The 27,767-nt window shown below is 38.2% G+C and overlaps 2 protein-coding genes across 8 annotated transcripts in view; one reads left to right on the forward strand and one right to left on the reverse strand.

Annotated features, from left to right (window-relative positions):
• aste1b (asteroid structure-specific endonuclease 1b) overlaps nt 1-27,767 on the forward strand; it is a 57,037-nt gene that overhangs the window by 8,113 nt on the left and 21,157 nt on the right. For all 3 annotated transcript variants that reach the window (XM_077508057.1, XM_077508059.1, XM_077508058.1), the window contains exon 3: nt 19,529-19,715. The gene's annotated coding sequence lies outside the window, so the exon portion shown is untranslated. The remainder of the gene's footprint in view (nt 1-19,528; nt 19,716-27,767) is intronic.
• cspg5b (chondroitin sulfate proteoglycan 5b) lies at nt 3,254-26,107 on the reverse strand. Of its 5 annotated transcripts, none has more exons than XM_077508063.1 (7): nt 25,474-26,107; nt 19,523-20,267; nt 16,200-16,388; nt 14,151-14,229; nt 12,933-12,995; nt 7,595-7,759; nt 3,254-5,602 (listed from the first exon to the last, which is right to left on the reverse strand). In XM_077508063.1, exons 1-7 carry the CDS (start codon nt 25,559-25,561, stop codon nt 5,102-5,104), a joined length of 1,830 nt encoding a protein of 609 aa, XP_077364189.1. In that variant the 5' UTR covers nt 25,562-26,107; the 3' UTR covers nt 3,254-5,101. The 5 variants fall into 5 exon arrangements, with proteins under 5 accessions (XP_077364189.1, XP_077364190.1, XP_077364187.1 ...); XM_077508061.1 differs by having other exon boundaries at nt 3,255-5,602; nt 14,067-14,229; nt 25,474-26,106; XM_077508065.1 differs by lacking the exon at nt 3,254-5,602 and adding an exon at nt 6,571-6,823 and having other exon boundaries at nt 14,067-14,229; nt 25,474-26,102.

Here is a 27,767-nt window from a genome sequence, read left to right on the forward strand (position 1 = left end):
TTTGTTTTTTGCTTTGTTTGTGTATTTGTCTTTTTATCTGATTGGCTATGAGAAAGCAAACGGTTCTACTTGCATCATAGTGGTCCAAATATAAAGTAAGTATACAGCATTAAGGTCTATGAGGTCTTTTTTTTTAATTTTTTTTTTTTTATTGACTTTTGAAGACATGCATTGCTCACACCTGTAATTTCCAAGTAACAGAGAGGCAAAGATAATTGGTGTCTGTGATGCTGAAAACGGTAAATGATATTTGAATACATGTTGACAATAGAAAAACAAGTTTCAAAGGGCTGCGGTCCGCACGGTGATGAAATCTGACGGCTTGTCGATTGGTGGCCATTTGGGTGAAGCCACCCCTTTTTAAAAGTGGTGTGTCTGGACAACATGACACACTTCATTTTGTGCACTCACCCTCACACACATGATGACATTTTCCCGCCTCAATAGAAAGGGCTCGCAGCCAAAAAAAAAAAAAAAAAAAAGCACACACAAAAGAAACATCACAAAGAAAAGAAGGGATCGACTTTTTTTTTATTTATTTTTTTTAATATTGCTGTGCATGAAAGAATACTAAAAACTGAAATACAGGCATAATATTCCATTCCAATGTGTGTTTTTAGTAAAAAATAAAATAAAATAAAAAAAATAGCAGATTGTCAAGGCCTTGCTCGTCGAAGGGCTAGCTTATCCAAGAAGCTAAACATTCACAAACAAACTCCACGGAGTCCAGGTGTGCAGTGAAGTTGTCTATTTATATTGTGAAACTGCAACAAGAAACCTACAATTGACATTTGCGCTACATACACATAAATAATAGGACGACAAATGTAATTAGCATATGCTAACAATTAGCGATTAGCATTAGCCTTTTTAAATTGACAAACATCTGCAATTTGGCACACATCTAAGCGTGACATGCTTCGTATGCAAAGTTTATTTTAAATCACAGACGATGCTTGAAAAAAGAACTGTGAGAAGGGAAAAGTGGAGTTGTCCGCTAGTTTAATTGAGCTCAATTACTTCCGGTTTCTGACTTCTTCTTCTATTTCCACACACGCAAATATCTAACCACTAGGTGGTGCAACGACACAAATTAACAAACTGAAGTGTAAACATAACACAGATAATTATGTACTTTTTAAAAAGTGCAGTAATGACGTAATTAAGAGCAACAAATTAATTCATTGATATTTAGTTTGACCTACTAGCAATCATCCGATGAAATCACGATTTATTATGACTTAAAGACGCAGAAAAGTTTTATTGTATAGACTGCATATTCTACACAAATAATATAAAGCACCCCCTAGTGTAGAAATTATCACTGACCGAATCAGTGCACGATTTCGCCGCCGACAAAGAGTGAATTTAAACGAAGATGCAGATGAGTGGTTTGGTTTCAAAGTGCCAGAGGCTGTCAAGTCGACAGAACTGTATGGCAGCGCTTTTGTGGGCTTCTTGCGGTGCAACACTGCCATCTAGTGGTTTCTTAAAATACAGCCGGAGTAGCTCGAGAACGGGTTGTGTGGGGTAACATCTCGGAGGAGATGGTGCAAAAAGCAATCGAGCAACTGCCTGGAAGGATTCTTCTCGAGGAGGGTGTTCCTTTTACTATCTGAGGGAACATCTTTGTCCATTTGTGCCATAATGAAATAATTATTTATTTTTGTCACAGAAAACGTACAATGTGGATGGATTGCAGCAATGCTCGTTGACTTTATCCCATTGTTTTTTTTTTGTTTTTTTGTCTTTTTGTTTTTTAGTGGTATAGGATGTTTTTACTTTTGAGTATTTTTGGAAATGAGTCCAGACGTGTTTTAAATATTTAATCATTCTTGTCACAGTCGGAAACATACAGAGCAAGTCTGAGAAAATAGTCGTCATGAGTAGTAGCATGCTCTTCCCAGCTGGTAAAATACTTGACATATCACTTGGCCTTAGATTTTAATTGAATTTCTCTGGCTAATCTGAACTTGAGTCCAAGTGGGTTTATAAAACTCTATTGTACCCAATCAGGCTTTTTTTTTTTTTTTTGGTATTCCACTTCTGACTAGGGCAGGTCAGAGTGCTTTCAAGAAAGAGCTGAGTATCACCTAGAGTGACACAAAGTCCACTTCGACTGGTGCCAACCTATTTATAAATACAGGGAGTGGCATGAAAGGTCACCTTCACTCGATCCTCCTCCTCCTCCGAGGAGTAAATCAGAGGAGAGAAGTGAGCCAATGAGGCCTGCGGCTGTGTGCCAATACGGCCGAGCTGGCAAATATGGGGAGATGTTTAATTCAAAGTGAACAAAGAAACTGACGTGTCTGTGACTGGAGATGGCAGATTCACTTCCCGAAACACGAAATAGGAATTAATCACAAAGCCTGACATTATGAATCATTTATTCAACTCTACAGAACAGCAAGGCTGTGTAGGAGTTGTCTCATTTGTCTATTGTCTCATTGACTGAACCTGATCAAAATTTAACAAAAAATAAATAAAAAATCATAAGCTAAATCAGTAGTTGGTGAACAATCTATATTAAAAAAAAAAAATTAAAAAATCCCCCCAAAATACTTGCCGCTCCAAGTAGCACCATAGTGATCAACATTAATGTCCTCGAGTAATATATTAAATATTATAAATAGTTATCGAAAATGCCACAGAAGTTAATTTCCTAGAGTTGTAATATTACAAGAGAAAAGATGTCACATTATACATAAATTCATATTATGAGGAACAAATTATAAGACGATATTTTGGGAAAAGTAACATCCCATGGTTTGCAGGACTAAAGTTGAGACGTTATGAGGGGGGAAAAAAAATACTAAATGCGGAATATTAATTCATATATTCATATATATTAAAAAAAAAATCTAAATTAAATGTCAGTTATTATACAAAATCAAATTGGAAAAAACAAAATCAAATCTAAAATAAAATGAATTTATGAAAAAATATTACCTAATTGTAATATTTAAAAAAAAAAGAAGCAAATTTTAAAAAGTAAAATCGATTAAAATGTACTGCACAAAATATACATTAAAAAAAAAGTTTGCATAAATGCATAAATTGTCCACAAGGTGGCAGTCGAGCCCCTCATCCACCAGATAAACTACCGACAGGTTCTTCTCTCTATTTCAATGAAATAAAATGCTGCATGTGTTGTAATATCATCCATTTATTGGAGAATCAGAAACATGTCAAATGTAGCAAAACATGAAATGCTAATAATACAAAAAAAATGTACTGATAAAACTAAAACAATGTACTGACATTGGCACCAGGTTAGGACAGCTTGTTCACACTTTCCGGATCATTTTGTGCTTATTTTTGCGAGTTTTGTCCTGAGTTTGAACCACCTTGGAGGTTTTGACTTGTATTGAATCCTTTTTTTTAAGTTGTGTTGTGTGTCTTCATTGCACTTCTTGCCCCTAAAAATGGGGACAATGTACTGTTTATATCTTATGAGCCTCATGAAGGTTAGAATCCTAATGGATAATGACTGTTTTATATTAGAGCCATGACACACTTTTGTTTTGAAATCCGTTTAAGCATTTATTCCATATCCTTGATCTCCAGCTTCCTGTTCATATACTAGTATGCTCTTGATGAGTCAGAGCACAAATAAAATGACCTAGCTGCACTAGTAACATGTGTCTTACTCTTAAAATCTTTAAAAATCGCCACATGCTACTAGTTAGACAAAACTGTGCTGTACTTGTTGACATCTTGGTACTACTAGTACACAGTAAATTCTGTACAGTAAATTTTACTCTGAGTCTATTGGGTACCACGCTAAATATATATATATTTTTTTAAATTCATTTTTTCCTTTCAGACACATTACAGGTTATGTCGATCATATCATTTGCAACATTGACAACCGAAAGAAGGGCTGACGGGTAGAAGCCGATGGCTTATTAGAAACCAGTCCACATCGCTTCATTACTAAACTCATCAGTCATATATATACATGGATTAATAGTCAAATTTACTTTTGGAAGAGAGTAAAAATTGAAGAAAAAAAAAGTCACTCAAAGGTCCCACTGTAGATTGAGTAAAAATTACATTTGAAAGAGTAAAATAAAAATAATTTAAAAAAATGTTACTCATAGGTCCCATTCTAAATAGAGTAAAAATTTACATTTTGAAGAGTGAAATTATATAAAAAAATAAAATAAAATAAAAAAAAAGAGAAAGGGGGGGGGGGGGGGGGGGTTCACTCAAAGGTCATATACATTGATTAATAGTTAAATTTACGTTTGGAACAGAGTAAAATTAAAAATAAAATAAAATAAATAATCACTCAAAGGTCCCATTCTAAATAGAGTAAAAATTACATTTTGAAGAGTGAAATTTAAAAAAAGAAAAGAAAAAGTCACTCAAAGGTCCCACCCTAGAGTAATATTTACATTTGGAAGTGAGTTAAAAAAGAAAAAAAGTAATAATAATAATAATAATAATAATAATAATGATGAAAAAAAAACTGCGATTGGCTGGCAACCAGTCCAGGGTGTCCCCCGCCTACTGCCCGAGCCAGCTGAGGATAGGCGACCCTTGTGAGGAATAAGCGGTAAAGAAAATGGATGGATGAAAAAAAAATCACTTAAGAGTCCCACTCCAAATCGAGTAAAAGTTACACTTGGAAGAGTTTTTAAAAAAAAAAAAGTCACTCAAGGGTTGAGGAACGAACTCATGACCTTCATCTTGGGAGACATGCGCTTATGCCACTCCTACTGGTTGCTTATATCCAAGAGGAGACCAAAAACATTACTCTCTTCCAAGTGTCAATTTGACTCTAAACTGAGTCTATTTGGTCCCACTCCAAATAAAGTAAAATTTACACTTGGAAGACAGTAAAATAGACTCAGTTTAGAGTAAAAATTACTCTACAGAATTATACTGTGTACAATTTGTCAAGCATAGACGTTAACTAGTGGAGTAATGTATCGTAGTACATGTTCCTGTATTGTCTTAATCATCCAGGAGGCTCATACTTTAAGTTCGATTAATTGTTAGGAGTTGTTAGAAGATCAAGCTGGATGGAATAAATGCTGAAATGGTTTTCTATCCGTGCGTTTTGAGCGCATGAGTAAGCGTCGTGAAGAGTCCACTAGAGTGGCGGCAAAGATCGAGTGCTGACCGGGCTGCACTTGGCCCTGGATGGTGAAGAGGAAGGCTGAGTGAGGTGAGGAGAGGAAGGAGATGGACGAATGTGGCCGTCTTCTCTTTCCGCGCCCGAGTAATAAGAACTGGAAGGCCGGCCTCTGGGCGAGCGATGGGCAGAACGTTGGCGCCCGGGGGCCGAGTACCCCCCGGGCGCCGAATGGCGACTGGGTGACGGCTGCCTCCCGGGCGAGGGGTGCAGAAACGGCGAGGAGTGGCGCCCGGAGAGGGGCTCGCGGTGGCTGTGGCGATGGCGTTTGGGCGATTTGGCCATCCTGGATGCACTCGTTGGGGTTTTGGGGGATTTGGTCGCATGATGGGAGGCGGCCGGCTCGCCGTTGTTTGCGACCTTGTAGAGGAAGACGTCATAGTGGAGGGGGGGGCTCTTGTCGGGGCGCAGCTTGGCGTCTTTGGGGAGGAGCACCTCCAGGCCAATAGTGACGCCATCCTGGTGTAGAAATACGGCAAGTAGAGAAGGATGCAGGGAACATTGAGTGGGAGGGATGCGGAATCTGCTCGATCAGGGGTGTCCAAACCTTTTCATTTGAGGGCCACATACAGAAAATCAGGACGCAAGGACCACATAATGTTATGAAGAGAAATTGTGTTTAGTCCTAAAAATTGTACAAATAATTTATTTGTGCTTTTACATATTTAGAAAAATGCAACACTTTATAACCCGATTTATTTGTAATATGGCAGTAGGGTAATGAAAGTCATTTTAATTTTTATTAGTTTTCAGGGTGGTTCTGTTAGTTTTTAGTTTCAGGGGTGTCAAACTCATGTTAGCTCAGGGGCCGCATGGAGGAAAATAACAAATAATAAAAAATAAATCAATCAATCAATAAATAAGGTTATTACACCAGAGATTTAATTAATAATAATAAAATAAAGTAAAAAAAAATCAATCAATCAATAAATAAGGTTATTACACCAGAGATTTAATTAATAATAATACAAATAAAATAAAAATTCAACAATTCCACAATATTAAGTGTTACTACAAATTTATGTTGTTTATGTACATTACTGTTATGTACAGAAGCACAATATTGTGTTTTGTTTTGGTTTTTTTAAGTATGAGCTCATTTTTCTACAATATTGACCTTTTTTAAATATCGCCAAGCTCCCCACAATATCGTGACATCGTATCGTGATATTTTGATATCGTTACATCCCTACTTAATTTGTTGCCTATCTCATTGTTTTTGGTTTTAGCTTTAGTTATATAAATACAAAGTTTATAAATATATTTTTCTATATTGAGAATTTTGAGATCCATATTCTTGCTGCTACTGTACATTTATTTGTATACATTTTTTTTATATCCTCCATTATATTAGATTTTTAAATATTTACTTAATGTTCCGTTTTTATAAAGCTGATTTTTTTTTTTTTTTTTTGGTCACCTTTTGTATGGGATCCCATTGGAATGTGCACATGTCCCTAATGTATTGTCCAGGTAAAGTGTATATTGCAAGCTCCTATGGAATCGTAATCAGCAGGGGGCTGTCCATGGTGCTGAATTGACACTTTTGTGTGTGTGGGTGTGGGTGTGTGTGTCTGTGTGTGTCTGTGTTGAGCGTGTGAGCAGCCGACAGTAGCACAAAAGCGGGGTCAGTGGAGCGTTTGGTTATTATTAGCGAGGGAGCAGCTGGGCGGCCGTTAGCTTCGCGAGCAGACATGCAGACAAAGAGAGACACGCAGGGAAAAAAAGTACGTAGAGCAAAACACGAGGACCAGTTGGATAAAATGAAAAAGATTTATTTCCCACAACTGTTAACTAGAATCCTCCATGTATAGCCAAAAAAGTACAAAAGAACCTCAAGTACATAAAAGTATTAGAAATCACATTGAAAACCAAGACACAGCGTGTTTTTAATATATAGATTCCAATATCGACTCGAGCAAATACTTTGACGTCATGTAACCTAGACACTTATCAGCAATGCCGAACATGAAAAGTTGCAAGCACAGAACCACTTAGTTTCCACAATTTGTGCCTTTTTTTTTTTTGCAAATATTTTCAGACACGTCACTTTGATTAACACCGATGCATGCGAGCGGAGAAGGGACAGTTAGGCAGGGGGCGGGGGTCAAGATGGGAGACAACGGGGGCGAGTTCATTGGCCAAAGACCAAGGCGGGTGCGTCAGAAGCGAGGAAAAAGTCAGTCGTTAGTTCAAAGTTGGATAGAGGAAAGAAACGAGACGGCGCCACTATGGAATCAATGGTGACATCGGAGCCTTGTAAACATGATGTATCCTTCAATCGTGTGTGCTTAACTTGACGTGGGCGGGGCTTGAGGATACACGGTGTGCTCTTTTTTTATTTTATTTTTTTTCAAGGTGTAAACAACTCACTGCTATGTGCTCTCGGGTGCTCTGCGTTGGGGGGTGGGGGGCGGGTGTTTAGACCAAGTTGTTGTGGAGCACGTTTACCTCGGCGTTGTCGTCGGCGTCGTTGGGGCTGCGGCTGCGGTCGTGGACCACAGAGTTTGGCCGGTTGTTCTCGTGTTTGGGGGAGTGGGAGTTGAGGATGTTCATGGCGCCATCTTCCTTGGCCGCAGGGGACTTGGCCGGGTCCTCCTGCTTCTTGGGGTCATCCTGTAGGGAAGTTTCCTTTGTTTTTAGCACAACTCAAAACAAAACGGGAACTGTTATGGACTTGTGTGGGTTTGATGTACCGGTGTAGAAAAAATACAGTAAGGACAACAGATATATATAAAAAATTAAAAAAAAGTCTACACACCCCTATTGCGCAATTTTTGTGATATTTAGAAATGAGACAAATCATGGCCATGCCAACTTAATTGAACAAAATGAAACAATTTCTAGAAGGGCAATTAAAATAAAGTAGGTAATGATGTGGTAGCAAAAGTGTGCACACCCTCTCATAAAGTGTGTATTCTAGGCTCTAGTGATAGACCAATATGTTTGTTTTCAAGATACAATTATTAGTAGTCAAGGAGACCGATAACTAGGGATGGGCGAGTACCGATACCAGGTATCGGTATCGGGCCGATACCAGCCTTTTTTCAAGTACTGGAGTACTCGTGACGCAGACGAGTACAAGCGAGCGATGGCGGAGGGGGAAGACGGTAAGTGAGTCCTCCTTGCCTGTAAGTGCCGCTAGCTTGCAGCATTTTTTCACCAAAAATTCACCGGTTTGGAAATACTTCAAAATTGTGAATCTTAAACTAAAAGAGCATTTTTGTGTTTTATTTTGAGCGTTAAGACTATTGAAGAGTGACTGTGCTGTTTTTTTTGGTCAAAATTAAAGGAAATATATTTGTTTAAAAATATCTTTTAGTGATTTTTTTTTATTATTATTTTTTATTTGTCAAAATGTACTACTGGTATCAGCAGTTGGTATCGGTATCGGTGAGTACTGAGGGTCTGAGTATCGGTCTGAAAAAAAGTGGTATCGAACATCTCTACCGATAACCAATACTTCAAGCCAATATTCATTTTCAGTTAAATGAGAAAATATCAACATTTTAAAATGTACTTTTTCATTTAAACATACAAAGAATTGATAGCTTTGTTTAAAAATTGTTCATCGGCATGTGTTACGCTAAACAAGTAATTTTCGACTGGAGATAAAGATTTCCAAAATGTCAACGTAAGCTCTTAATTTAATTTTTAATTGTTTTATTTAAAAAAAATAGTGTAGGGAGTTCCCAGTGTCAGCATCATTTAAAAAAAATTATTATTATTATTATTTTTATTAGTAGATTTTGACTGATTTTGCAAGGCCCATAGGATATTGTGTCCTATTGCTATAAAAACATGGAACCTGTCAAAAGAAAGATTAGAGCCTCTTCTTTCATCATAAAAAAGCAGATTTCTATCTGTTTCCATTTTGCATCAATTAGCATTACAATATGGCTACGTTTCATCATTATTCACAAATCTGTTTAAAATAGTGGGGGGGGAAAAAAGAGCTTTTTGATCTCTTTTACTCTGTTGCCATCTGCTGGCCATTTTTGTAATAACTACAATTACTTCAAGCATTCTCTTCAGTTCAGAGGCTGCATCAAAGCCAAAACGTATCAATACATCTTTGGGAGCATGGTAATATTTAAAATAGAATGTATTTATATGTTTTGGGGAGTAAATGAGTTAAGAAGAAATTTAAATAAATCCATTAATGAAAGGTTTCCTGTATCTCACTGAGCGACAAATACATGCAAATGCAGCTAATTTCTTTTTTTTGTCAGGGTTCATAAAAGCTTTCAAAAGATCTTCGCGGACAGAAAAATTGGTCTGATATTGTTCGAAATACTTTTGTGTGTCTGTGTACAAATCCTGATGAAAACCTTCAATTTCGCTACGTTCGCAAGCATTCACCGCTCAGTGAGATGACCAGCTTTTTATCGGCCTTCGGATTGGGGGGGGAAAAAAAAAAAAGGCCAAATTTGGCAATTTTGACAAATATCGGCACCGATAATAATGTTGAGCATTAACTAGTCACGTTCAAATTCATATTAAACGCTAGTCAGAAGACGCCTACCACCATTTTATGTACCTCTGATTAACCCCAAATAACATTCTGATGTTCTAGTAGGCTTTTTTATGCACAGGTTATAGGTCACAAAAGTGGTGGATTTATTTATTTTTTATGATTTTGGTCTCATTTTTTTTTTTTTTTATCTTAAACTTTTGAACATGGGTGTGTAGGCTTTTTATATTCACAGTATGTATTTACCGTATACAATATCTTCATATATGTTTAGGAAATTTTTTTCCACACATACATAAGCGACATCTGCACATGCTAATGAGATCCAAAAAAGGAAATCTGCATTTATAATGTACGTACAATGTATGTTCTGATTTATTTATTTATTTTGGTCATAAAGGTAGTGATTTAATTAGTTTGTGTTAGTACAGTAGTTTCTAGTAGTAGTATCTACTAGGGATGTAACGATAAGGGCAATATCGTGATATTAAAACCGACACAATATCGTCGTCGTCATGTTCACAGTATTTAAAAGGAACACATCTGTTAAAAAAAAGGTTAGGCTGATTCCATTTGTGCAGTTCTAGCACCCTCCGGTGGCTAGTTTACTAGTGCAATTTAATTTTCATCAGGGATGTTTTTGGCCTTCTATGTTTAAAATCTATGCTAATTGTTAGATGAAGGGGGAACGTGATTTTTAAATATCGCCAACCCCTTCTCAATATTGTCATAATTATCGTCTTGTGATCTTTATATTGTGTTAATATCGTATCGTGATGTTTGGATATCGTTACATCCCTCGCATCTACTGGTATGGCTTTTTTTTTTTTTTTTTAAGTGATAAATGTTTAAAGTATTTGCATTCATTTTAGCTACAAGAGGAGAAATGTGCTGTTATATTGTACATCTGACACTATCAATGAAAACTGAGCATTATTTTTATGAAGAGCTGATTGTGATGTTAGAAAGATGCCAACATTTAGTTTACTATATTAAACACAATCATTATTATAATATTTAAAAGAGCTCAAAAGCTGACTGCCTAATTATGTTTAAACATTGAAACAAAAGAATCAAATCAAACCTGCGGCATTTAAACTAGCGCATTGCGGTCCATGTGCCTGCGGGGGGCGCTTTTTAGCCTCGCAACCTGACATTTAGAGCGACCAAGAACTTGCCATTAACTGCTCTGAAATGCCAGCACGGCACTATTTGTTCGTATTAGTTAGCCCGACCAGTTATGCGTAATACATTTAACATTCATTATATAAGCCTCAATCGGGTTATCCTCATTAAATGTAACCTACAAGGTTGTGTTCATTAACTCTTAAGTTGTGCTTGTGTGACAAAAAAGCGAGTGGAAATTACAGGCCGTGCGCATCTGCACGCGTCAGCTCGTTCAGGTCGTTCATTGATCATCATGTCGCCGACAGCTGAAGGTCAAGGTCACAGCAGGCGCTAAGTGGGCCACCATCGATCGGCCGAGCGCTACTTTTTAAATGTCCTCTCCCGTCACGCATGATCACATCCCAAAGATTTTTAAGGATGTTGATATCTGCTGATCACAGTGTCGTGAAACTAAAGCACATTCAATTCAGGAAGTAAACACACAAGACACCCATAGGCAGCTAAACATAAGCACTAATGATGTGAAATTGTATCCCACCAGGATACATTGGATTAATGGCTTTAATTTAATTGCATATTTTTATGCACAAGCCCCCAGCTTTATTTTCAGAACTGTGCTTGGGCCAAAAATGCATCTGTATATTCAATATTATACAATTTTTTGGTATACTGAAGACATTTGGGTTTCATATTAAGACCGTAACTCATGACGGTTGCAGTAGAATTTGGAAGTCTGCAAAAAACATTTTGTCTGGCAAATTACAGAAAAAATGTGTCCTAACTAATTAGAAGTTTAATAAAGAGTGTAAGAAAAATACAGTAGAAGTATAAACTGTGTGTAAACATAATTTATTATGATTGTCTTTCATTTACAGTCAATTCGTCTTTACTTTTAACTAGTAAAGTTTAATGATTCAAGCAGTTATACTGCATATCTGTGTAGGGTTTATAAAAAAAAAAAAAAAGTTTTGTTTTTATTAGGGGTGTCAAAATTAGTGCATTAATTTTGCGTTAATTTAAAGTTCCTTTAATGCCACTATTTTTGTTTTACTTTAAATTGATTTAAAGTAAAATTTATTATATAATATATTTAAATGTAATATTTAAAGTTAATATAATATATTTAAATTTAATAAATTTAATTTTACATTTTTAATTAATGACCCTTACTTAGCCTGTACTGGGGCAGTTCCAGTCGCAACGCAGCACACATGATCCGCGTCACAATTTAGCAGTCATAAATTTAATAATAATGCATAAATTTGTGGAGACACTGGGGTCAAGTTGTATTTTACAATTTTAAAAAAATGTGCATAATTTCACAAGTTACTTCATGTGAAGGATTGAGCTGAGCTGTCACCGTCTTACAAATGCAATTATGCCGTCTAGTGGCAGAAACATGACCTCAACACAAATCAATATCGCACATCTTTTTAATTTTAACTCCATTTTATGAATTATTATAAAATGACAATCATTGACCCACTTTTATGTTAAGATTATGAAACCTTAAAAATATTTTATTGTACATTTAGAACAGATGTAGAACTTACGATTAATCACGAGTTAACTATTGAAGTCATACGATTAAATATCATTAAAAATTTGTAATCGCCTGACACCCCTAGATTTTATATTAAATGAACGTGGTCCTGTGTTTTTATTAAAAAAAAAAAAAAAAAAAAAAAAAACTGTACCAAATGGCTGACAAAAGTATAATATGTTATTATATTATCATACTGTAAGTCCGGTGGGATACATGTGGTGATCTACATTTCTACTTTGCCGTTGATGCACACATTCCAATACAGAATGCATCTTGGAGGAGCAATACATGCGCAAGCCATAGCAGGGAGTTTTTGTCAAACAAAACAGCTCGGAAGCTTCAAAGGACGTTCAGGTAAAGCGGGCGAAGGAGGGAACCTTGCCAGTGTATTTTGTGCTGAACAATCGATTTGCAGAGAGCCTAGCAGCGGGGTGATTAATCATTCCACCATTCAGGAGAATATTAAAGTAGCTCGTTCCTCCGGCAACAACAAGATCGATTGCAAGATATTGTTGTGGGCTGGAGGGCTTTGCAACGGAGTGTCAAAAATGTGGCGTTTAATAGCTGGAGAGGTCAAAGCGAAGCCGGGTGGGAGGGGTGGGGGGGTATTGCAACCGATGCGGATGTTCCGCTCCGCTTACCTGGTAGTGGTTATAAGAGTTTCTGGGTTTAAATTCCCAGGTAAAGGTGGTTGATGATGGCCTCTGAGGGAATCAGTGAGTGTAAAAAGCCATCAAGATACATCCAGATATGAGCTCCTGCCTATACGTACACATATATATTTATGAATCTAAGTAAGCTATCTTGAATTAGCAGGGATATTACGGTGCATGCATATTTCGCTAAGCCAGTGCTTCTCAATTATTTTCTGTCATGCCCCCCTACCCCCCCCCCCCCCCCCCCCCGTAAAGTTGAAAACATCTCGCGCCCCCCCCAGTGACTATAAATAGTATCATTTGTCTATAAAATTGTTATAAGCACACCTCTGCATAACGCTGTATCCTTAACGTAAAAGAGAATAAATAAAAAAAAGAAATATGGACCAACTTACAACAAAGAATAGCTTTATTAACTGTAACAGGAAAGACTTAAAGTGCATCTGAAATTCAAAAAATAAAATTAAATCCTTAATTAAACTATAAACATTTTTTGACTGACTGTCAAACCATATGATACGGAAAAATAAAATTACATAAAATCAAGAAATAATAATGCATTCAAACTGATCACCAACATTAACTCAGGAGCACAATATTTAAAAAAAAACAAAAAAAAAACAAACAAAAAAACCTTTAACCTGCAAAACAAAAATATATAAAATAATTTGTGCTGATTTATTTATTTTTTGCTGTGTGCAAAGCGCGCATGCTCAGCGCAAACAAAACTCCTACACCACCGAGCGAATGCTCCCTGCGCACACTGCCAATAATGAGAGCGCCACTGCCCCCTAATGTAGTGGAGGTGCAATTGCACTTTATGCTAGGACAGTAAAAAAATAAAAAATAAAAAAGCATGTTCCCCGAGGTCAAACGCGCCCACCTTGATGGTGCCCGCCCCACTATTTGAGAAGCACTGCGCTAAGCTTTGGTCAGGATATCAGCAAGCTGCCAAAGACGCACCAAGCAAGCACATCGGACACAACATGATGAACCATGAGGTCAATAGATATCGAGGAACATAATGGGAAAGTGATGACGGTTGTGGGAAAGTTGAAAATGGTGCTGAATAAAAAGGAGAAAGGGTGGAGAGTAAACATGAGGAAAGGTGGGGCATACCTGACAGATAATGTTGTCATAGTACGCCAGGTTGTGAGTGTGAGCTTGAGGCGCGGGCGGGGGGGAATCACACAGTTTCCTTACGTTTGGCTGCGAGCCGTCAGCTGTGGTCGAAACGGAGAGGCCGTCCGTCTGGGGCTCCGCGCTCTGCGGACGGTACTTACTGAAAGGACCAGAGATGTCAACAATGATATTATCGTTTGAAAGCATCCACGTAGATTCGAACCTAGAACCTCTACACTGTGAGGCAAAAAAGTATTAATACTTTAAGTTAACACTTTGTTAGTAAATAGCAGCATCATTTAACACTGAATTGACCCAATGCGCCTTCAATAATGCGCAATACTATATTAATTTAAAAATATACATTCCACAAACGTGAATACACCCTCACATATCTGCAATATTTAATATCTTTTTGTGAGACAACGCTGAATAAATAACATTTTGACACAATTAAAAGCAGCAAATTTATAAAATAGCTCAAATTCCAGTCATTAACTTTTTAATTATCTTTTAGATTTTTTTTGTCGTAATCAAAATGGGTGCAGTAATGTATATAATAGGGATGTAATTATAATGGCAATATCGTCATCACAATATTAAAACTGCCACAATATAACGTCGTCGCCATGTCAAGATATTAAAAGTAGCACATTTAAAAAAAACAAAAAAAAAAACAAAAACAAAAAAAGTCGGGTTGATTTACATTTGTGTAGTTCTAGCACCCTCTGGTGGCTAGTTTTTAGCGGAGTTAAATTTTCACAAGGCATGTTTTGGCCCTTTATATGTTTAAAATCCCTTTATTGGTCAGATGAAGGGGAACGTAATATGCTTATGAAACAAGTCAATATGTGGAGGAACTCAATGTGTATGTGCCTCAATATTATAATAAGTGTTATTAGTAAAATAAAAATGGATACAAAAAATATATAATTCAAAAATTAAATAGAAAAGGTATTTATTGTATATGTATACATTTTTTGCTCTGTTTATTACCATTTATATTTATTTTTTGGGGATATAATTTACGAATTATTTTTTTATATCCATTTTTATTTTCACTTGCAGTCATTTATTTGGAATTTTGGCAGTTTTTTTAAATTTATTTATTTATTTATTTATTTTTTTTACTACGAGCTCATTTTTTGACAATATGAGTTTTTTTTTTTTTTTGTATCGCCAACATCCCCACAATATCGTGATAATTATCGTATCGCGGCCTTCATATCGTGATATCCTATCGTCATGTTTGGATATCATAACATCCCTAGTATATAATTGACTGCATACATGCATTTTTACTTTTACTTTTAAGTCTGTAATTTTTTACTTTCATTTAAGTAAAGGAGATGACTCGACATTTCTACTTCTAACAGAGTATTTTTCCTTCGACTTAAATACTGCATGCAAGTACGTTTTCCCCGCCTCTGGGCTAGCCAGTTAAAAAAAATATATATATCAATCATTGCAATATTAAAATGGCAATATTGAGCATCACCATGAAAAAGAGAAAAAATCAATTGAGAATTGACTTTTGTTACAATTTCTGAAATTGTCTAAGTCAGGGATGTCAAGCTCATTTAAAAATTTAGGGGCCACATTCACCCAAATTTGATCTCAAATGGGCGTAAAAAATATTTACTGTTTTTTTTTGGGGGGGGGTTCATATAATTATAAGTATATATAATGCAAGTATATTGCAGAGTAATCTGAAATTTCTTTAAAAAAAAAGAAAAAAAAAAGTGTAAAATCTTTGTATCAAATCCTGACTAAGCCAAATTTCGGAATGTCATTGAAGCGCTTGTCAGTGCGCCCTCTAGTGCACAAAATTAACAATTTTAGTGCAAAACTGCAGTTCTATGTTCCGCCCACACAGGCCAGATTGGACCCCCCGGTGGGCCGGTTGTGGCCCGTGGACCTTATGTTGACAACCCCGGTCTAAGTCATTTTTAACATAACTGTCACAATATCAATGAAAAAAATAATGTACTTACTAAAAATTTTCGATTTTGAGTCATGCAGGTTATGGTAATATGCGACGGTTCAATCAATGCAACTGGACTCTTCCAGTTGGAATTTTATTTTTATTTTTTTCTGGTTTTCCGAAAATCATCATAAACAAACGCACACCTGCGTTTGCGAAGCCGCTTGTTCTCGTTCTTGAGGCGGTGCAGCCTCTTGGCGAAGAACACGACGATCATGAAGAGGAGCAGGAGCGCCACGGAGGCCACGCCCACCACCACGCTCATCACCTGGAACTCCGTGATGGCCCAGTCGCAGCGCGTGCCTTTGTTCCAGATGTAGTCCTGCACGTTGCACCTGGATGCACAGATGGAAAATCAATGATCATATTGATACAGAAGCGTGCCGAACACGTGATTGGGCAGCAGTAGCTCGGACCACTTGACTTGCTTAGTTTGGTTAAAGTGTGTCGCAATAGCATTCAACATATTTTTAGCAATGGGAGAGGCTGATGCTGTCCTGAGGTCTGTCTGCCAAAGCTGGGATTCTCCCCGCAGCCGAACCCTTAATGAGCTCAAAGGATCAGCGTATGCGCGTATGCATGTGTGAATGTGCGTGCAACGGCTTCATTGTGTAGTTGCGAACATGTTCACCAGCATTAAAAAACAAACAAACAAAAAAAAAAAAACGTGTGTGTGTGTGTGTGTGTGTGGGGGGGGGGGGGGGGGGGTTATGTAAAAATTAGAACAGCTCCAAGGTTAGTAATATGTCTGTGTGACATGGTTTCATGAAAATATGGCGATTAATTCTTCTTCATGAGTCATATCTTGTGATGCACATACATTTAGTTGTTAGTGAAATAACTCAAACTAAAATAAATAAAAAACCCAAATCATTCATCAAATATAAAAATGAAAGTACTTAAATAACTAAAACTACATTCATAAAATTAAACTCGGTATGAATAAAAAGTGAGATTTTATGGTTGATTTTAAATGTATTTATTTTCATATACCGTACAGCCGTCCAGATAAAGAAAGATCAGTTATATGTAAATTGTAGTAATGAGGGATGAGCGAGTACCAATGCCAGGTATCAGTACTGGGCCAGTACCCAGCCTTATTCCTGTGTGTTGGTACTCGCGACGGCGTTGCCAGTGCCGGCCATTTTTATGATCTTGGACTAGAAATTAGAATAGATAAAGTAATAAATTAGAATTCTTTTCATGCATTTTTCAAGAAAAATGCCACAATATATTGGGATATGGAGGTTTGTTTTTTTTGTTTTTTTTTGTTTTTTTTATTTATTTTGCGAACAAAAAGTACTAGTGGTATCAGTACTTGGTATTAGTATCGGTGACTACTCAAGAGTTGAGTACTAGATTGAACATCTCTACTTTATTCCCCCTTTTTTTCCTTGATTGCACTCAACAACACCTAGCTATCTAGCTGTCTACTTCCTATCTATATCTATCTATCTAGCTAGCTAGCTAGCTACTTGCTATCTATCTGTCTACTTGCTATCTCTATCTCTATTTCTATCTATAGTAAAATAAAAATTAACACAAAGTAATAGAAATTAAATTAAAACGAACAAATAAAAATTAAAATTAAACATGCTGTAAAAAAAACCTAATTAAAAATAACACAAATTATCAAGCAAAAGTGAAAATGAAATAAAAACTAACTATGAAAAACCCCAAACTATTATAACCCTGGTGAGTGTTTTGTGTGATTACTCAATAGACACAACAAGATGAGCAATCGTTCACCTCCTGCAAGACTGCAAAAATGGTGCCATCTAAACAGCATTGAATGACCATGTGCGTTTTTGTTCTTTTGCTCACACCGAATTGTCACCTCAGTGATACGCTTTGTGTCAGTGTCTGCCTAGTGTGTGTATACCGTATATAATGCTCACGCACTCTTTATCTCTTGTCTTCAAAATGCATGTTTTTTGGGGGGGGTTTTTGGGGGTTTTTTTTTTTTTTTTTTTTGGTGACCCTGCTGATCTTAATGACACATTAATCCAGCCTTCTGTCACTATGAGTATGACCTAATGGTGTCCTCAAACTTTTCTTTTGTTTTAGTGACTTGCCATATTGGAAATCCTCCCCTAGACTAGAAAATGACATTTGGGGAAGAGTCAACAATCCACCCCTCCTCGGCATCCGCCACCAACATCCCAATTTAGCCTAATGCTACATGTATGCTATGTTGTGCAGTTGTTGTTGTTGTCCATTTACCAAATATGGCTCTTTGCCCAAAAAGGACAACTACCATTAGTTACTTTCACTTTAGTAGAGATGATAAAAGTACCCTGTACTTAAGTAAAGATAGTAAAATACTCTGAAATGTTATTAAGTAATAATTTGTTGAGGGTTAAAAAAAAAAAAGGAATTAGCCTGTTTTTGACTAAGATGAGAATGTATTTTCTAATAAAGGAAGTAAAAGTAAAGTCCTCAGAAAATAACGTACTAAAGTACATATACCTGAAAAATGTAGTTAATACTTGTAACGATGTATTTTTTACAAAAATGTTTTTGTGCGTGTTTTTTTTTTATTTTTTATTTTTTTTAATACAAATCAGTGCTATTGGTGTGTTCCCATATCGTCTTATTTGTACATGTTAATGACTAATTTAAAGTGTTGCTTGGAGACTCCGCCTCTTCGTTACTCCGTGGGAGCCGTGTAGCATGATGTCACCTTAAGTAAAGTACTCTTAGCCTATTTTGACTAAAATGAGAAAGTATTGTTTTCTAATAAAGGGAGTAAAAGTAAAAAGTTATCAGAAAATAATGTAGTCAAGCACATATACCTGAAAAATGTAGTTTTTTTTGTTTTGTTTTGTTTTTTTTGTTTTTTGTTTTTATTGATCTGTTCCCATATTGTCTGTTATTTTTGTTAATGACCAATTTAAAGTGTCAAAAATAGCTTGGAGACTCCGCCTCTTCCTTACTCCGTGGGGACCGTGTAGAATTATGTCACCTTAAGATTTTGTGCACAGTAACGAATGAAAATAATTATTTTTACATCCATTTGAGTAAGCCTGGGCCCGGTGGTTGGGTGGTTCGCACATCCGCCTCCCGGTACTGACGGTGCAGGTTCGATTCCAGGCTTCGGCCTTCCTGGGTGGAGTTGTTCTCCCTGTGCCCGCGTGGGTCTTCTCCGGGTACTCCGGTCTCCTCCCACATTCCAAAGACATGCGTGGCAGGTTAATTGAACGCTCCGAATTGTCCCTAGGTGTGATTGTGAGCGTGGATGGTTGTTCGTCTCTGTGTGCCCTGCGATTGGCTGGCGACTAGTTCAGGGTGTACCCCGCCTACTGCCCAAAGACAGCTGGGATAGGCTCCAGCACCACCCGCAACCCTTGTGAGGAGTAAGTGGTCAAGAAAATGGATGCATGAGTAAAGAAAATGCATTGCTGTAATGCCTCGGTGCAAAGTGAACTAGTGACGCAAACGGTGACAAATATGTGTTTGTGTTTATTACCTGCAGAAAGCTCCCACTCCTGCCACCACGGTGCACACTCCTTCATTGAAGCAGAAATTGGGTTCAACGTCACACTGAGATACGCACATCCCGGGTCCCGAGCGCACGAAGCCCAGCCGGCAACCGTCGCTCCCCATGGCGCCGCCCAAGCGCAAGTCCTCATTATCGTCGGGATCCGGCTGGGGCTGGGCAGGTAAGGCAGGCTTGTTCTCCGCAGCGGGTTTCACAGTGACGGGACGAGCAGGGGCGCCAGCCAAGAGGGGGTTCTCGTCCTCCATGTCAGCCGGGGGCGAAGGGGAGGGTTCGGGCTCTTGGGTGGGGGCGGACGCCGAGAGATCGTCGTCGGGGGACAGGTAGTCGTAAAAGTCTGAGAGCGTCCAAGCTGTGGGGTTGCTTCCTTTTTGCTTCTGGGGTTTTGGAAGTTTCGCACCATTGTGATCAATATCAGACGGTATAATCTCCGGCGCTGGACTGTGGAACTCCACGGTGATTATGTCATCGGACAAGGGGTTCCCGGGCTGATCCGGCCCTGCACCTCCAGCAGTAAGCTCCTCCCCCACGGGATCCGGGTCTAGATGGACGTGTTTATGGGAGCGGTGATGTTTGGAAAAAGTGGGGATCCCCGCTTGTATCAGGTGGTCTCTCTCTGCCGAGTCGTCGCTTAGCACCATCCTGGTATTCAAGGCTTCCCGGTTGATGGAGGACTGGTTACGGTGATGATGACGCCTGGCCATCGAATGCCTCCCTGTCAATTCAAACCGAATGACAAATTAGGCAGTTGTCGTTTATGAAAGCTATCAGGCTCTCAATAATATCTTGCTAGAATGCACCATTGACTCATTCACTGCCAGCCCAGCCAAAATGAATCTTTGACGTCTATAGCCGTCTATGGCAGTGATTGGGTAGTCCACAAGGCTCTATCCTCGACCACCTTTGGTTTTTAATCTTGTGTGAGAGGCAGTGTGTCAAAGGAATTTGGCAAAACTAGTGACCAAACAGGATGCTCAAATGACACAAGACCCACAACGTATGTAGTCATTGAGGGATCTGTAAGTGACTTTTAAAATATTGTACAGATGATTTGGCTGAATTTATGAGATGAAGATAATTATAATAAATAATTTGTCTTTCCTTGTTGGCATTCTGTGATTGACTGGCAACCAGTCTTGAGGGAAGATTGCTTTTTTTGCCTGAAGTTAGATTGAGTCTATCTATCCATTTTTCCATGTATATCAATTTGTCCTGAAACTATGTGTAAAATCAACAAGATTCGCCTCAAGGTTGCCGCAGGCTAAGTGTCTGTCAGGAATCTGCATACAAATTCCTGTGTATTAATAAAAAAATAATAATAATAAATCACGCTGATACAAGCTCAGCCCATTCCAAAAATGATGAGAACGCAGATTGAGTTGACCACGCGGACAAATCCATGCAGTTTTAAAAGGTTCAAAGGTCAAGCGATTTGCTGTAAATGACAGCCAAACACGAGTTCAAGACTGCAGTGTAATCAAAGTGTGACGACGCAGGATTAGACACACTGAATGACTGACTAATGTGCTCTAGTGACCAAGACTGGGCCAGGATTACGTAGATTAGGATTTAGAACCATAGGTTAGAGGCTGCTTGTTTGGGTACGCCCACAAAAAAATAAAATAAAACATCCGCAGGGGTACAGTGGCATGTAAATAGATGCATATTAGCAATGCAGCTGGTGTATCAGAAATGTGCATGAGTGTGGACCGTATTGTATTATACTTTTTTTTTTTTTTTTTTTCTTTTTCATGGTACGTATTTGCAGCATTCGAATGGACATCCAGAAGCAGTTATGGTAATATTTGGCCGGCTAGCACCTCCTAGCAGTGGTAATATTTGGCTGGCTAACACCATCCTAGCAACAGGAATATTTAGCTGGCTAACATTTCAGCTGTTAGCTGGCTAATGGCGTACTAGCAACAAACAATAGTGAGTTTTGTAACATGGACTCCGGAGCTGAAAGACAAACTAGCATAGTACTACCTAGGATGAAGCTAGCTAGTAACAACGTAGATGGATTTAAAATGGGAGCCAAGAGAAAAAAAAAAAAAAAAAAAAAAAGTGCTGTTCTGCTGTTGAGTTGGGTTGGGTTAAAGTATCCATTTCCTTTACCGCTTACTCCTCACAAGGGTCGCGGGGTTGCTGGAGCCTATCCCAGCTAGCTTTTGGCAGTAGGCAGGGTACACCCTAAAATGGTTGCCTGCCAATCGCAGGGGTTTATCATTTTTGATCAAATTAAATTTTTTATTTGTTGGAGTACTATGTGTTTTTCGGCTAAAGTACATTGAATTTGGAACTGATTCTGTCATTCAGTGGCTAATGCTAATTGGAATTTAGCTTTTTGATCCTTAGCCGTGCTTAACCGTTGACAAAAATGAAACGTTCACGGCAGTGAATCGGGCGGAACTAGTGTCAGATGGGTGATAATGTTCCCAATTGATTTTCAAGGAGACACTTTTACACAATCTCCCGCACATTACCAGCCAAACTCAATTGAGCACTTGGCTGTCCGTCCATCTGTCTGTCTGTCCGTCTGTGTCCATTGAGATTGCAGCTCATTGTTAGGCACGCCATTCAAGCGCTGATGTTAAGACCATCCGAACGTGCCTGAAGGCACGAAACCTTTAGCGGTGACCGAGGGAAGCATGAGAGTCTCACACACACACACACACACACACACACACACACACACACACACACACACACACACACACACACACACAGAGCGCAGTTGCCATGGTGAGATGCAAAGAGGTGGCAGGTTGAAAGGAGGAGACAAGCGAGGGTTGCAGTAGCGGAAACAGAGAATCCAGTGTTTGGTGCTACTGCTCTTGTTTTTTAATCAATCAGCCAGACTCACTCTAAAGTGATGTCTGCCAACTTCAGCTTTGGGGAGGGGGAAAAAAAAAAAAGTGAGGTAGAGTGAAAGTCTTTGAGAGACGTGTTCCACCAAAACTGATTACGATTGACTCCAACTATTTCTTTTGAAGATGCTATTTGCCAATGTGGTGTCCGTTGGGGGCTCAAACGTCGCATCCTGTTAGCAGCTGGCAGTCGTAGCCATTTACAAGCACTAAAAGGAACATGGACAGATTACAAGCGCAAGAGGAGCAAATTGAGTACACAAGTGGCCGCTGCTTTACAAATGGATTCCTTCCTTTTGAAATAGCGCCTTTAACTGCCACTCCGATTCACCTTCTCTTGTCACCATGGTAACAAGTTTGACTGGAGGTGGCTGTCCTCTTATACACTCCCAGACACCATCGCTATTAGCCAAGAGGGCGCAATGTCAGGAGGTTGAGAGTTTTTGTGGCGGAGGACCCAAAGTGCAGGACAGCAAAGAGGCAAGGAGTCTTATTTATTGAATATTTATTTAAAGTGGAAGTCAACCATAAACATTTCTTGACATTATATTATACGTGACCCCACTAGTCTAAAAATGACATTCTGATTATTATTACATTTGTGGAATATGAGTTACGCAGCAAATCTCAGCGGGGCGGCCATTTTGCCACTTGCTTGTCGACTGAAGATGACATCACAGTTGCTTTGGCAACAGCCAATCACAACTCGCATGTTTTCAGAAGCTGAGCTGTGATTGGTCGTTACCTGAGACCTGAACAACTGATGTTTTCACTCGACAGCAAGTGGCAAAATGGCCACTTTCTGATTAGGGATGATATCCAAATGTCACGATACAATATGATACTCACGATACGATAATTATCACGGTATTGTGGGGAGGTTGGCGATATTTAAAAAATGGTCACAATATTATATAAAAGAGCTCATACTAAAAAAAGCACAATATTGTGCTTTTGTACATAACATCGTTATGTTGTTGTTATTATTATTAGGTTTTATTATTCTTATTATTATTATGTTTTATTCTTCTTCTTCTTCTTCTTCTTATTATTATTAGTATTATTATTAGTATTAGTATTAGTGTTGTTGTTGTTATTGTTGTTATTATTATTATTATTATTATTATGTTGTTTTGTTAATGCATGCACACATTGAGTTCCGCCACATATTGACTTGCTTCACAGGCATATTATGTTCCCCTTCATCTGACAATTAGTGTAGATTTTAAACATAGAAGGGCTAAAACATCCCTTGTGAAAATTTAATTGCTCTAAAAAAAAAAAAGAGCCACCAGAGGGTGCTAGAACTGCACAAATGGAAATCAGCCTGACTTTTTTTTAACAGATTTTTTTTGCATTTATGTATCGTGAATATGACGACGACGATATTGTGGCAGTTTTAATATCACGATATCACAATATTATGCCGATCGTGACATCCCTACTTCTGATATTGATAACTGTTGGATTTTACTGCTTAACTCATATTCCGCTATAACGCAATATTAACCAGAATACCCTATTTAGACTTGTGGGACTGCATATAACATATTGTTGATATTTAATGGCCCTATTCTCAATCAATTTTTTTTCTTAATGGTATTTTGGCATATGGCTCTATTTTGGGAGCAATCGGTTAGCGCATCTGACATTAGTTTTGGGTTCAGATCTCAGCTTCCGACTAAGCGGTAGTATGTAAAATAATAAATAAATAAAAATAAATCTTATAGCAGATCAGGAGAAGCTCGTCCATGCTTTTATCGCTGGTAGACTCGATTATTGCAACCATCTTCTGACTTTTAAACTGGCTCCCATTCAGCTGTAGAATACATTTTAAAATTATGCCACTGGTCTATAAATCATAGAACGACTTGGACCCTGAATACATTAAACTAACTAACCCAGTAGGGTTCTGAGGTCAGCAGACTCGGGTCAATTAGTGGAAGCGAGATTTCAAAGCAAACATGGTGCATCAGCATTTCGCTGTTCTGCTGCACACAAATGGAATAAGCTACCAATAAAAGTCAAGTTACCCACCTATCAAGCACAACAGCATTTAATTGTTCCGCCCTGTCACTATATGTCAATAACATAGATGGAAGAATATAAGCCACGACACACCAGTTTGAAATCACTGATGTGGTTCTACCTAATTGGATAGTTTTAATAGCAATCTTTTTCTTTTTTTTTGTCAGCAATGGGAGGGGCTGCTGCTATTTTTTGTTACACTTAACAACATGCTTTGCGGGGACACAAAGGCAGATGGACCCCCGCAGTGCGATTTCACGCACACAGAAGAAACACAAGATGGTAGTCCGGATCGTTGCCACCGTTAAAGACGACTTGTGTAACAATCTGACTGGCTGACACTAATGTGACATAAGATGAACAAAAATGGTGATTTGTTTCCATTATCTCTTCAAATGAGTAACTATTGTTTTAATGTCATTTTCAGCTTCAAATCGTCCTCAAATACTTGTTATAGTATTAACATATATGACACTACACGTTTTTATTGGTCATAATGCTGCAGGGTTAACTTCAAGGGGCGCAGTAAGAAAAAGAAAAAAAGTGGGGGGGGTGGGGTTGGGATGCTCGTGCATGTGAACCCCCGCGACCCTCCACGTGCACGAGCCGCCTGTTGCTGGGCAGCGGCTGCAAGCTAATTTCCCCCCCTATTGATTAACACCTTCATTCCCACTACTACGACCCCCTCCGAATCTCAAGAGATGCAAATGAGACGGGTTGGTTGCCTCCGTGGAAAATCCGCAGGAATTTAAATCGCACTAATTGGCACATGTGCACCTTTTTTTTTTGTCTCACTCCATGTCTGCATGGATGACATCATTTTATTTCTCAAACATGTTAAATTCATCTATTTTGTACCAAAAAAAAAATCTCACCACATGCTAAATGAATGCAAGCAAACTTGCCTTTTTTCCCCCACCCAAGACATGCTTGCAGGTGCACATGTAATTCACGCAAGAGTGCGTGTTACAAACCCGCCTGGGTGTGACTACTACGTTTCCGTGCATTTCTTGCGGCGGTCCTTACCGTGAGCGGACAGCGGGATTAGAACCATGGAGATGGCGAGGAGGACCTGCCAGGTCCACAAGCGGCTGTCACCGTAGCTGCACGCCATGCCGGCCGTAGACGACACGCAGGCTTCCTTCCTTCCTTCCTTCCGCTGCTCAACTCTGCTCCTGATCCTTGTCTTCAGATAGAGGACGGGCAATACACTGCGGGCGTCATTCAACAGCTTTGGTTCGAGTCCATCGCGTGCCGAGCAGGCCGGTCCACTTTTTCCTATGTACGCAGCTTTGGCGCGCCAACCAACGTGTCTTTGTAGAGAATACCGGCTATAGTAGTAGTAATAGTGGATGGACGGAGCCTCTGCGGAATTAGTGTTTAATGAGCCGGTGCGTTCGGAGACGAGAGAGAGCCGGCAGTCGTCCGCCTCCGTGCGTGTCAAAGTGGCTGCGCGTGCACGGCGCCCCAGAGAATTTGGTCCGTTCAGCCTCGCTAAAGTCAGAGCGGCCTGCGAGATGCAAAAAAGCTTGTGCGTGGCGGTAATCCTCTTACTGTTTTATTGTGCGAAAGGCACCAGACAATAGCATCTGCTCTTGAATTACCTATAGTAGGGACTCCGAAGTATAGGGGCCGGGAGAAGGCAGTGCACAAATGTTCCCAGCAGATGGCGTTGTGGTTTTTACATTTTTTTTCTTTCTTTTTTTTTTTTGTAATTACATTGAAATATATTTGGATTAAAAAAAAAAAAAGTGAATAAGTCCAGATGTGTCGTCAATAAGCATTGGCTCCACCCCACATTTTTTTTCCAAAAATACATAAAGTATGCTGAAAAATAGAAATCAATATATCATCAATTCTGCTCCATTTGTTGACTTCCAAGTTGCATTTTCTGAAGCCTCATTTTGCGATTGGAAATAATGCGAGTCTGTTAATTCGTTGGTTCTAGGCTTCAACTGTGGTCATCATAAAACTATTACAAGAATACCTGTTTTTTTTTTTAAATTAACAGTAGAAATAAACAGAACAATGTAACAATTTTACATTCTTACATGTTTGGACGTGTATTGCATTACATTTGGTTGTTTTTTTTTTGTTTTTTTTGGGGTTTTTTTTTTAGGGGTGGGGTGTAGGGACAAAAACAGGGTTTTTAAAATATTTTTTTCTGTCATAAAAATTCACTCAGGCAATCAGAAAAAAAAAATCCAAAAAGGGGGAAAATAAAAAAATAGAAAAAAAATACTCATAAAACGAATAAATCAGAAAAAAATATGAAAACCAGGAATTTATTATTCCAAAGAAAAACAAGCAAAAAATATTAAGAAAAGCAAAAAAAAAAATTCCTTGAAATAAAACGTATTCCATGAAAAAAAATAATTTTAAAACATAAACAAAACAATAAAAAAAACAAAGCCTCCCCCAAAAATAGAAAAAAAAACCCAGATTTTTATTCAAGTGAATGCAATACACAAGACTTACCAAGTCATGAAGAGAATTCAACATCTGTATGATAAAGCTATACTTTGTGTGCATACTTTATGGACCACCTCAAAAAATAATTTGCTCTCTGACTACCCCCACAATAGGATAGCAGTGTAGTGTAATAAGCCAATGTGTTTATGAATAATAATAATTCATAAAGTGTCGCAACTTAAGCACAATTTCCACGTTAACACGGCATTTAAATATCGGAAAATAAAAACCTGTACTTAAAGATTAAATTCAAATATATCCATCCATCCAATTTAACATTTTCTTAACAATTAAATTCAGATGTATTTGAAAGGTAAATACAACCGAACTTAAACATTCTTTATTGGATTTTTTATTTTATTTTTTCGTTTGAATTTCAGATATTTTTACTTCTACCACTAGAGGGAGCTCATGCACAAGTAGTGACATTTTGAAAAGCACTGCTTTAAATCAGTTGTCAAACTCAAGAGCCAAATTCGGCTTATCTATTGTTTGACATTTACATGCTTACATTGTAATCAAGCAGTTTATAAACCACCAAATTTCCACATGCACACACATCAAAATCACCATCACAGTGCTGCATAATAGTTGCATTTGATTATACTGCAGAAAATTAGACACAGAATGTTGAAAATAGCCGCAGACCTATAATAGGTACGAGTCAAATTTGTTTCTCCCTCTTCCAAATGAACAAATTGCAATCCAATTCCCTAATTGGGAAGCAATTGATCCGAACGCCTCGGAGTGGAGTGGCCCACTTTTCACCATCAATTGCTATCAAACGCACTTGAGTCGAAACACGACGGGTAACTCTTCCATTTCATGACGAGAGCCTGGCAAAAGGA

Source organism: Festucalex cinctus, chromosome 19 (assembly GCF_051991245.1).
Source record: "Festucalex cinctus isolate MCC-2025b chromosome 19, RoL_Fcin_1.0, whole genome shotgun sequence".
Taxonomy (NCBI): Eukaryota; Metazoa; Chordata; class Actinopteri; order Syngnathiformes; family Syngnathidae; genus Festucalex; species Festucalex cinctus.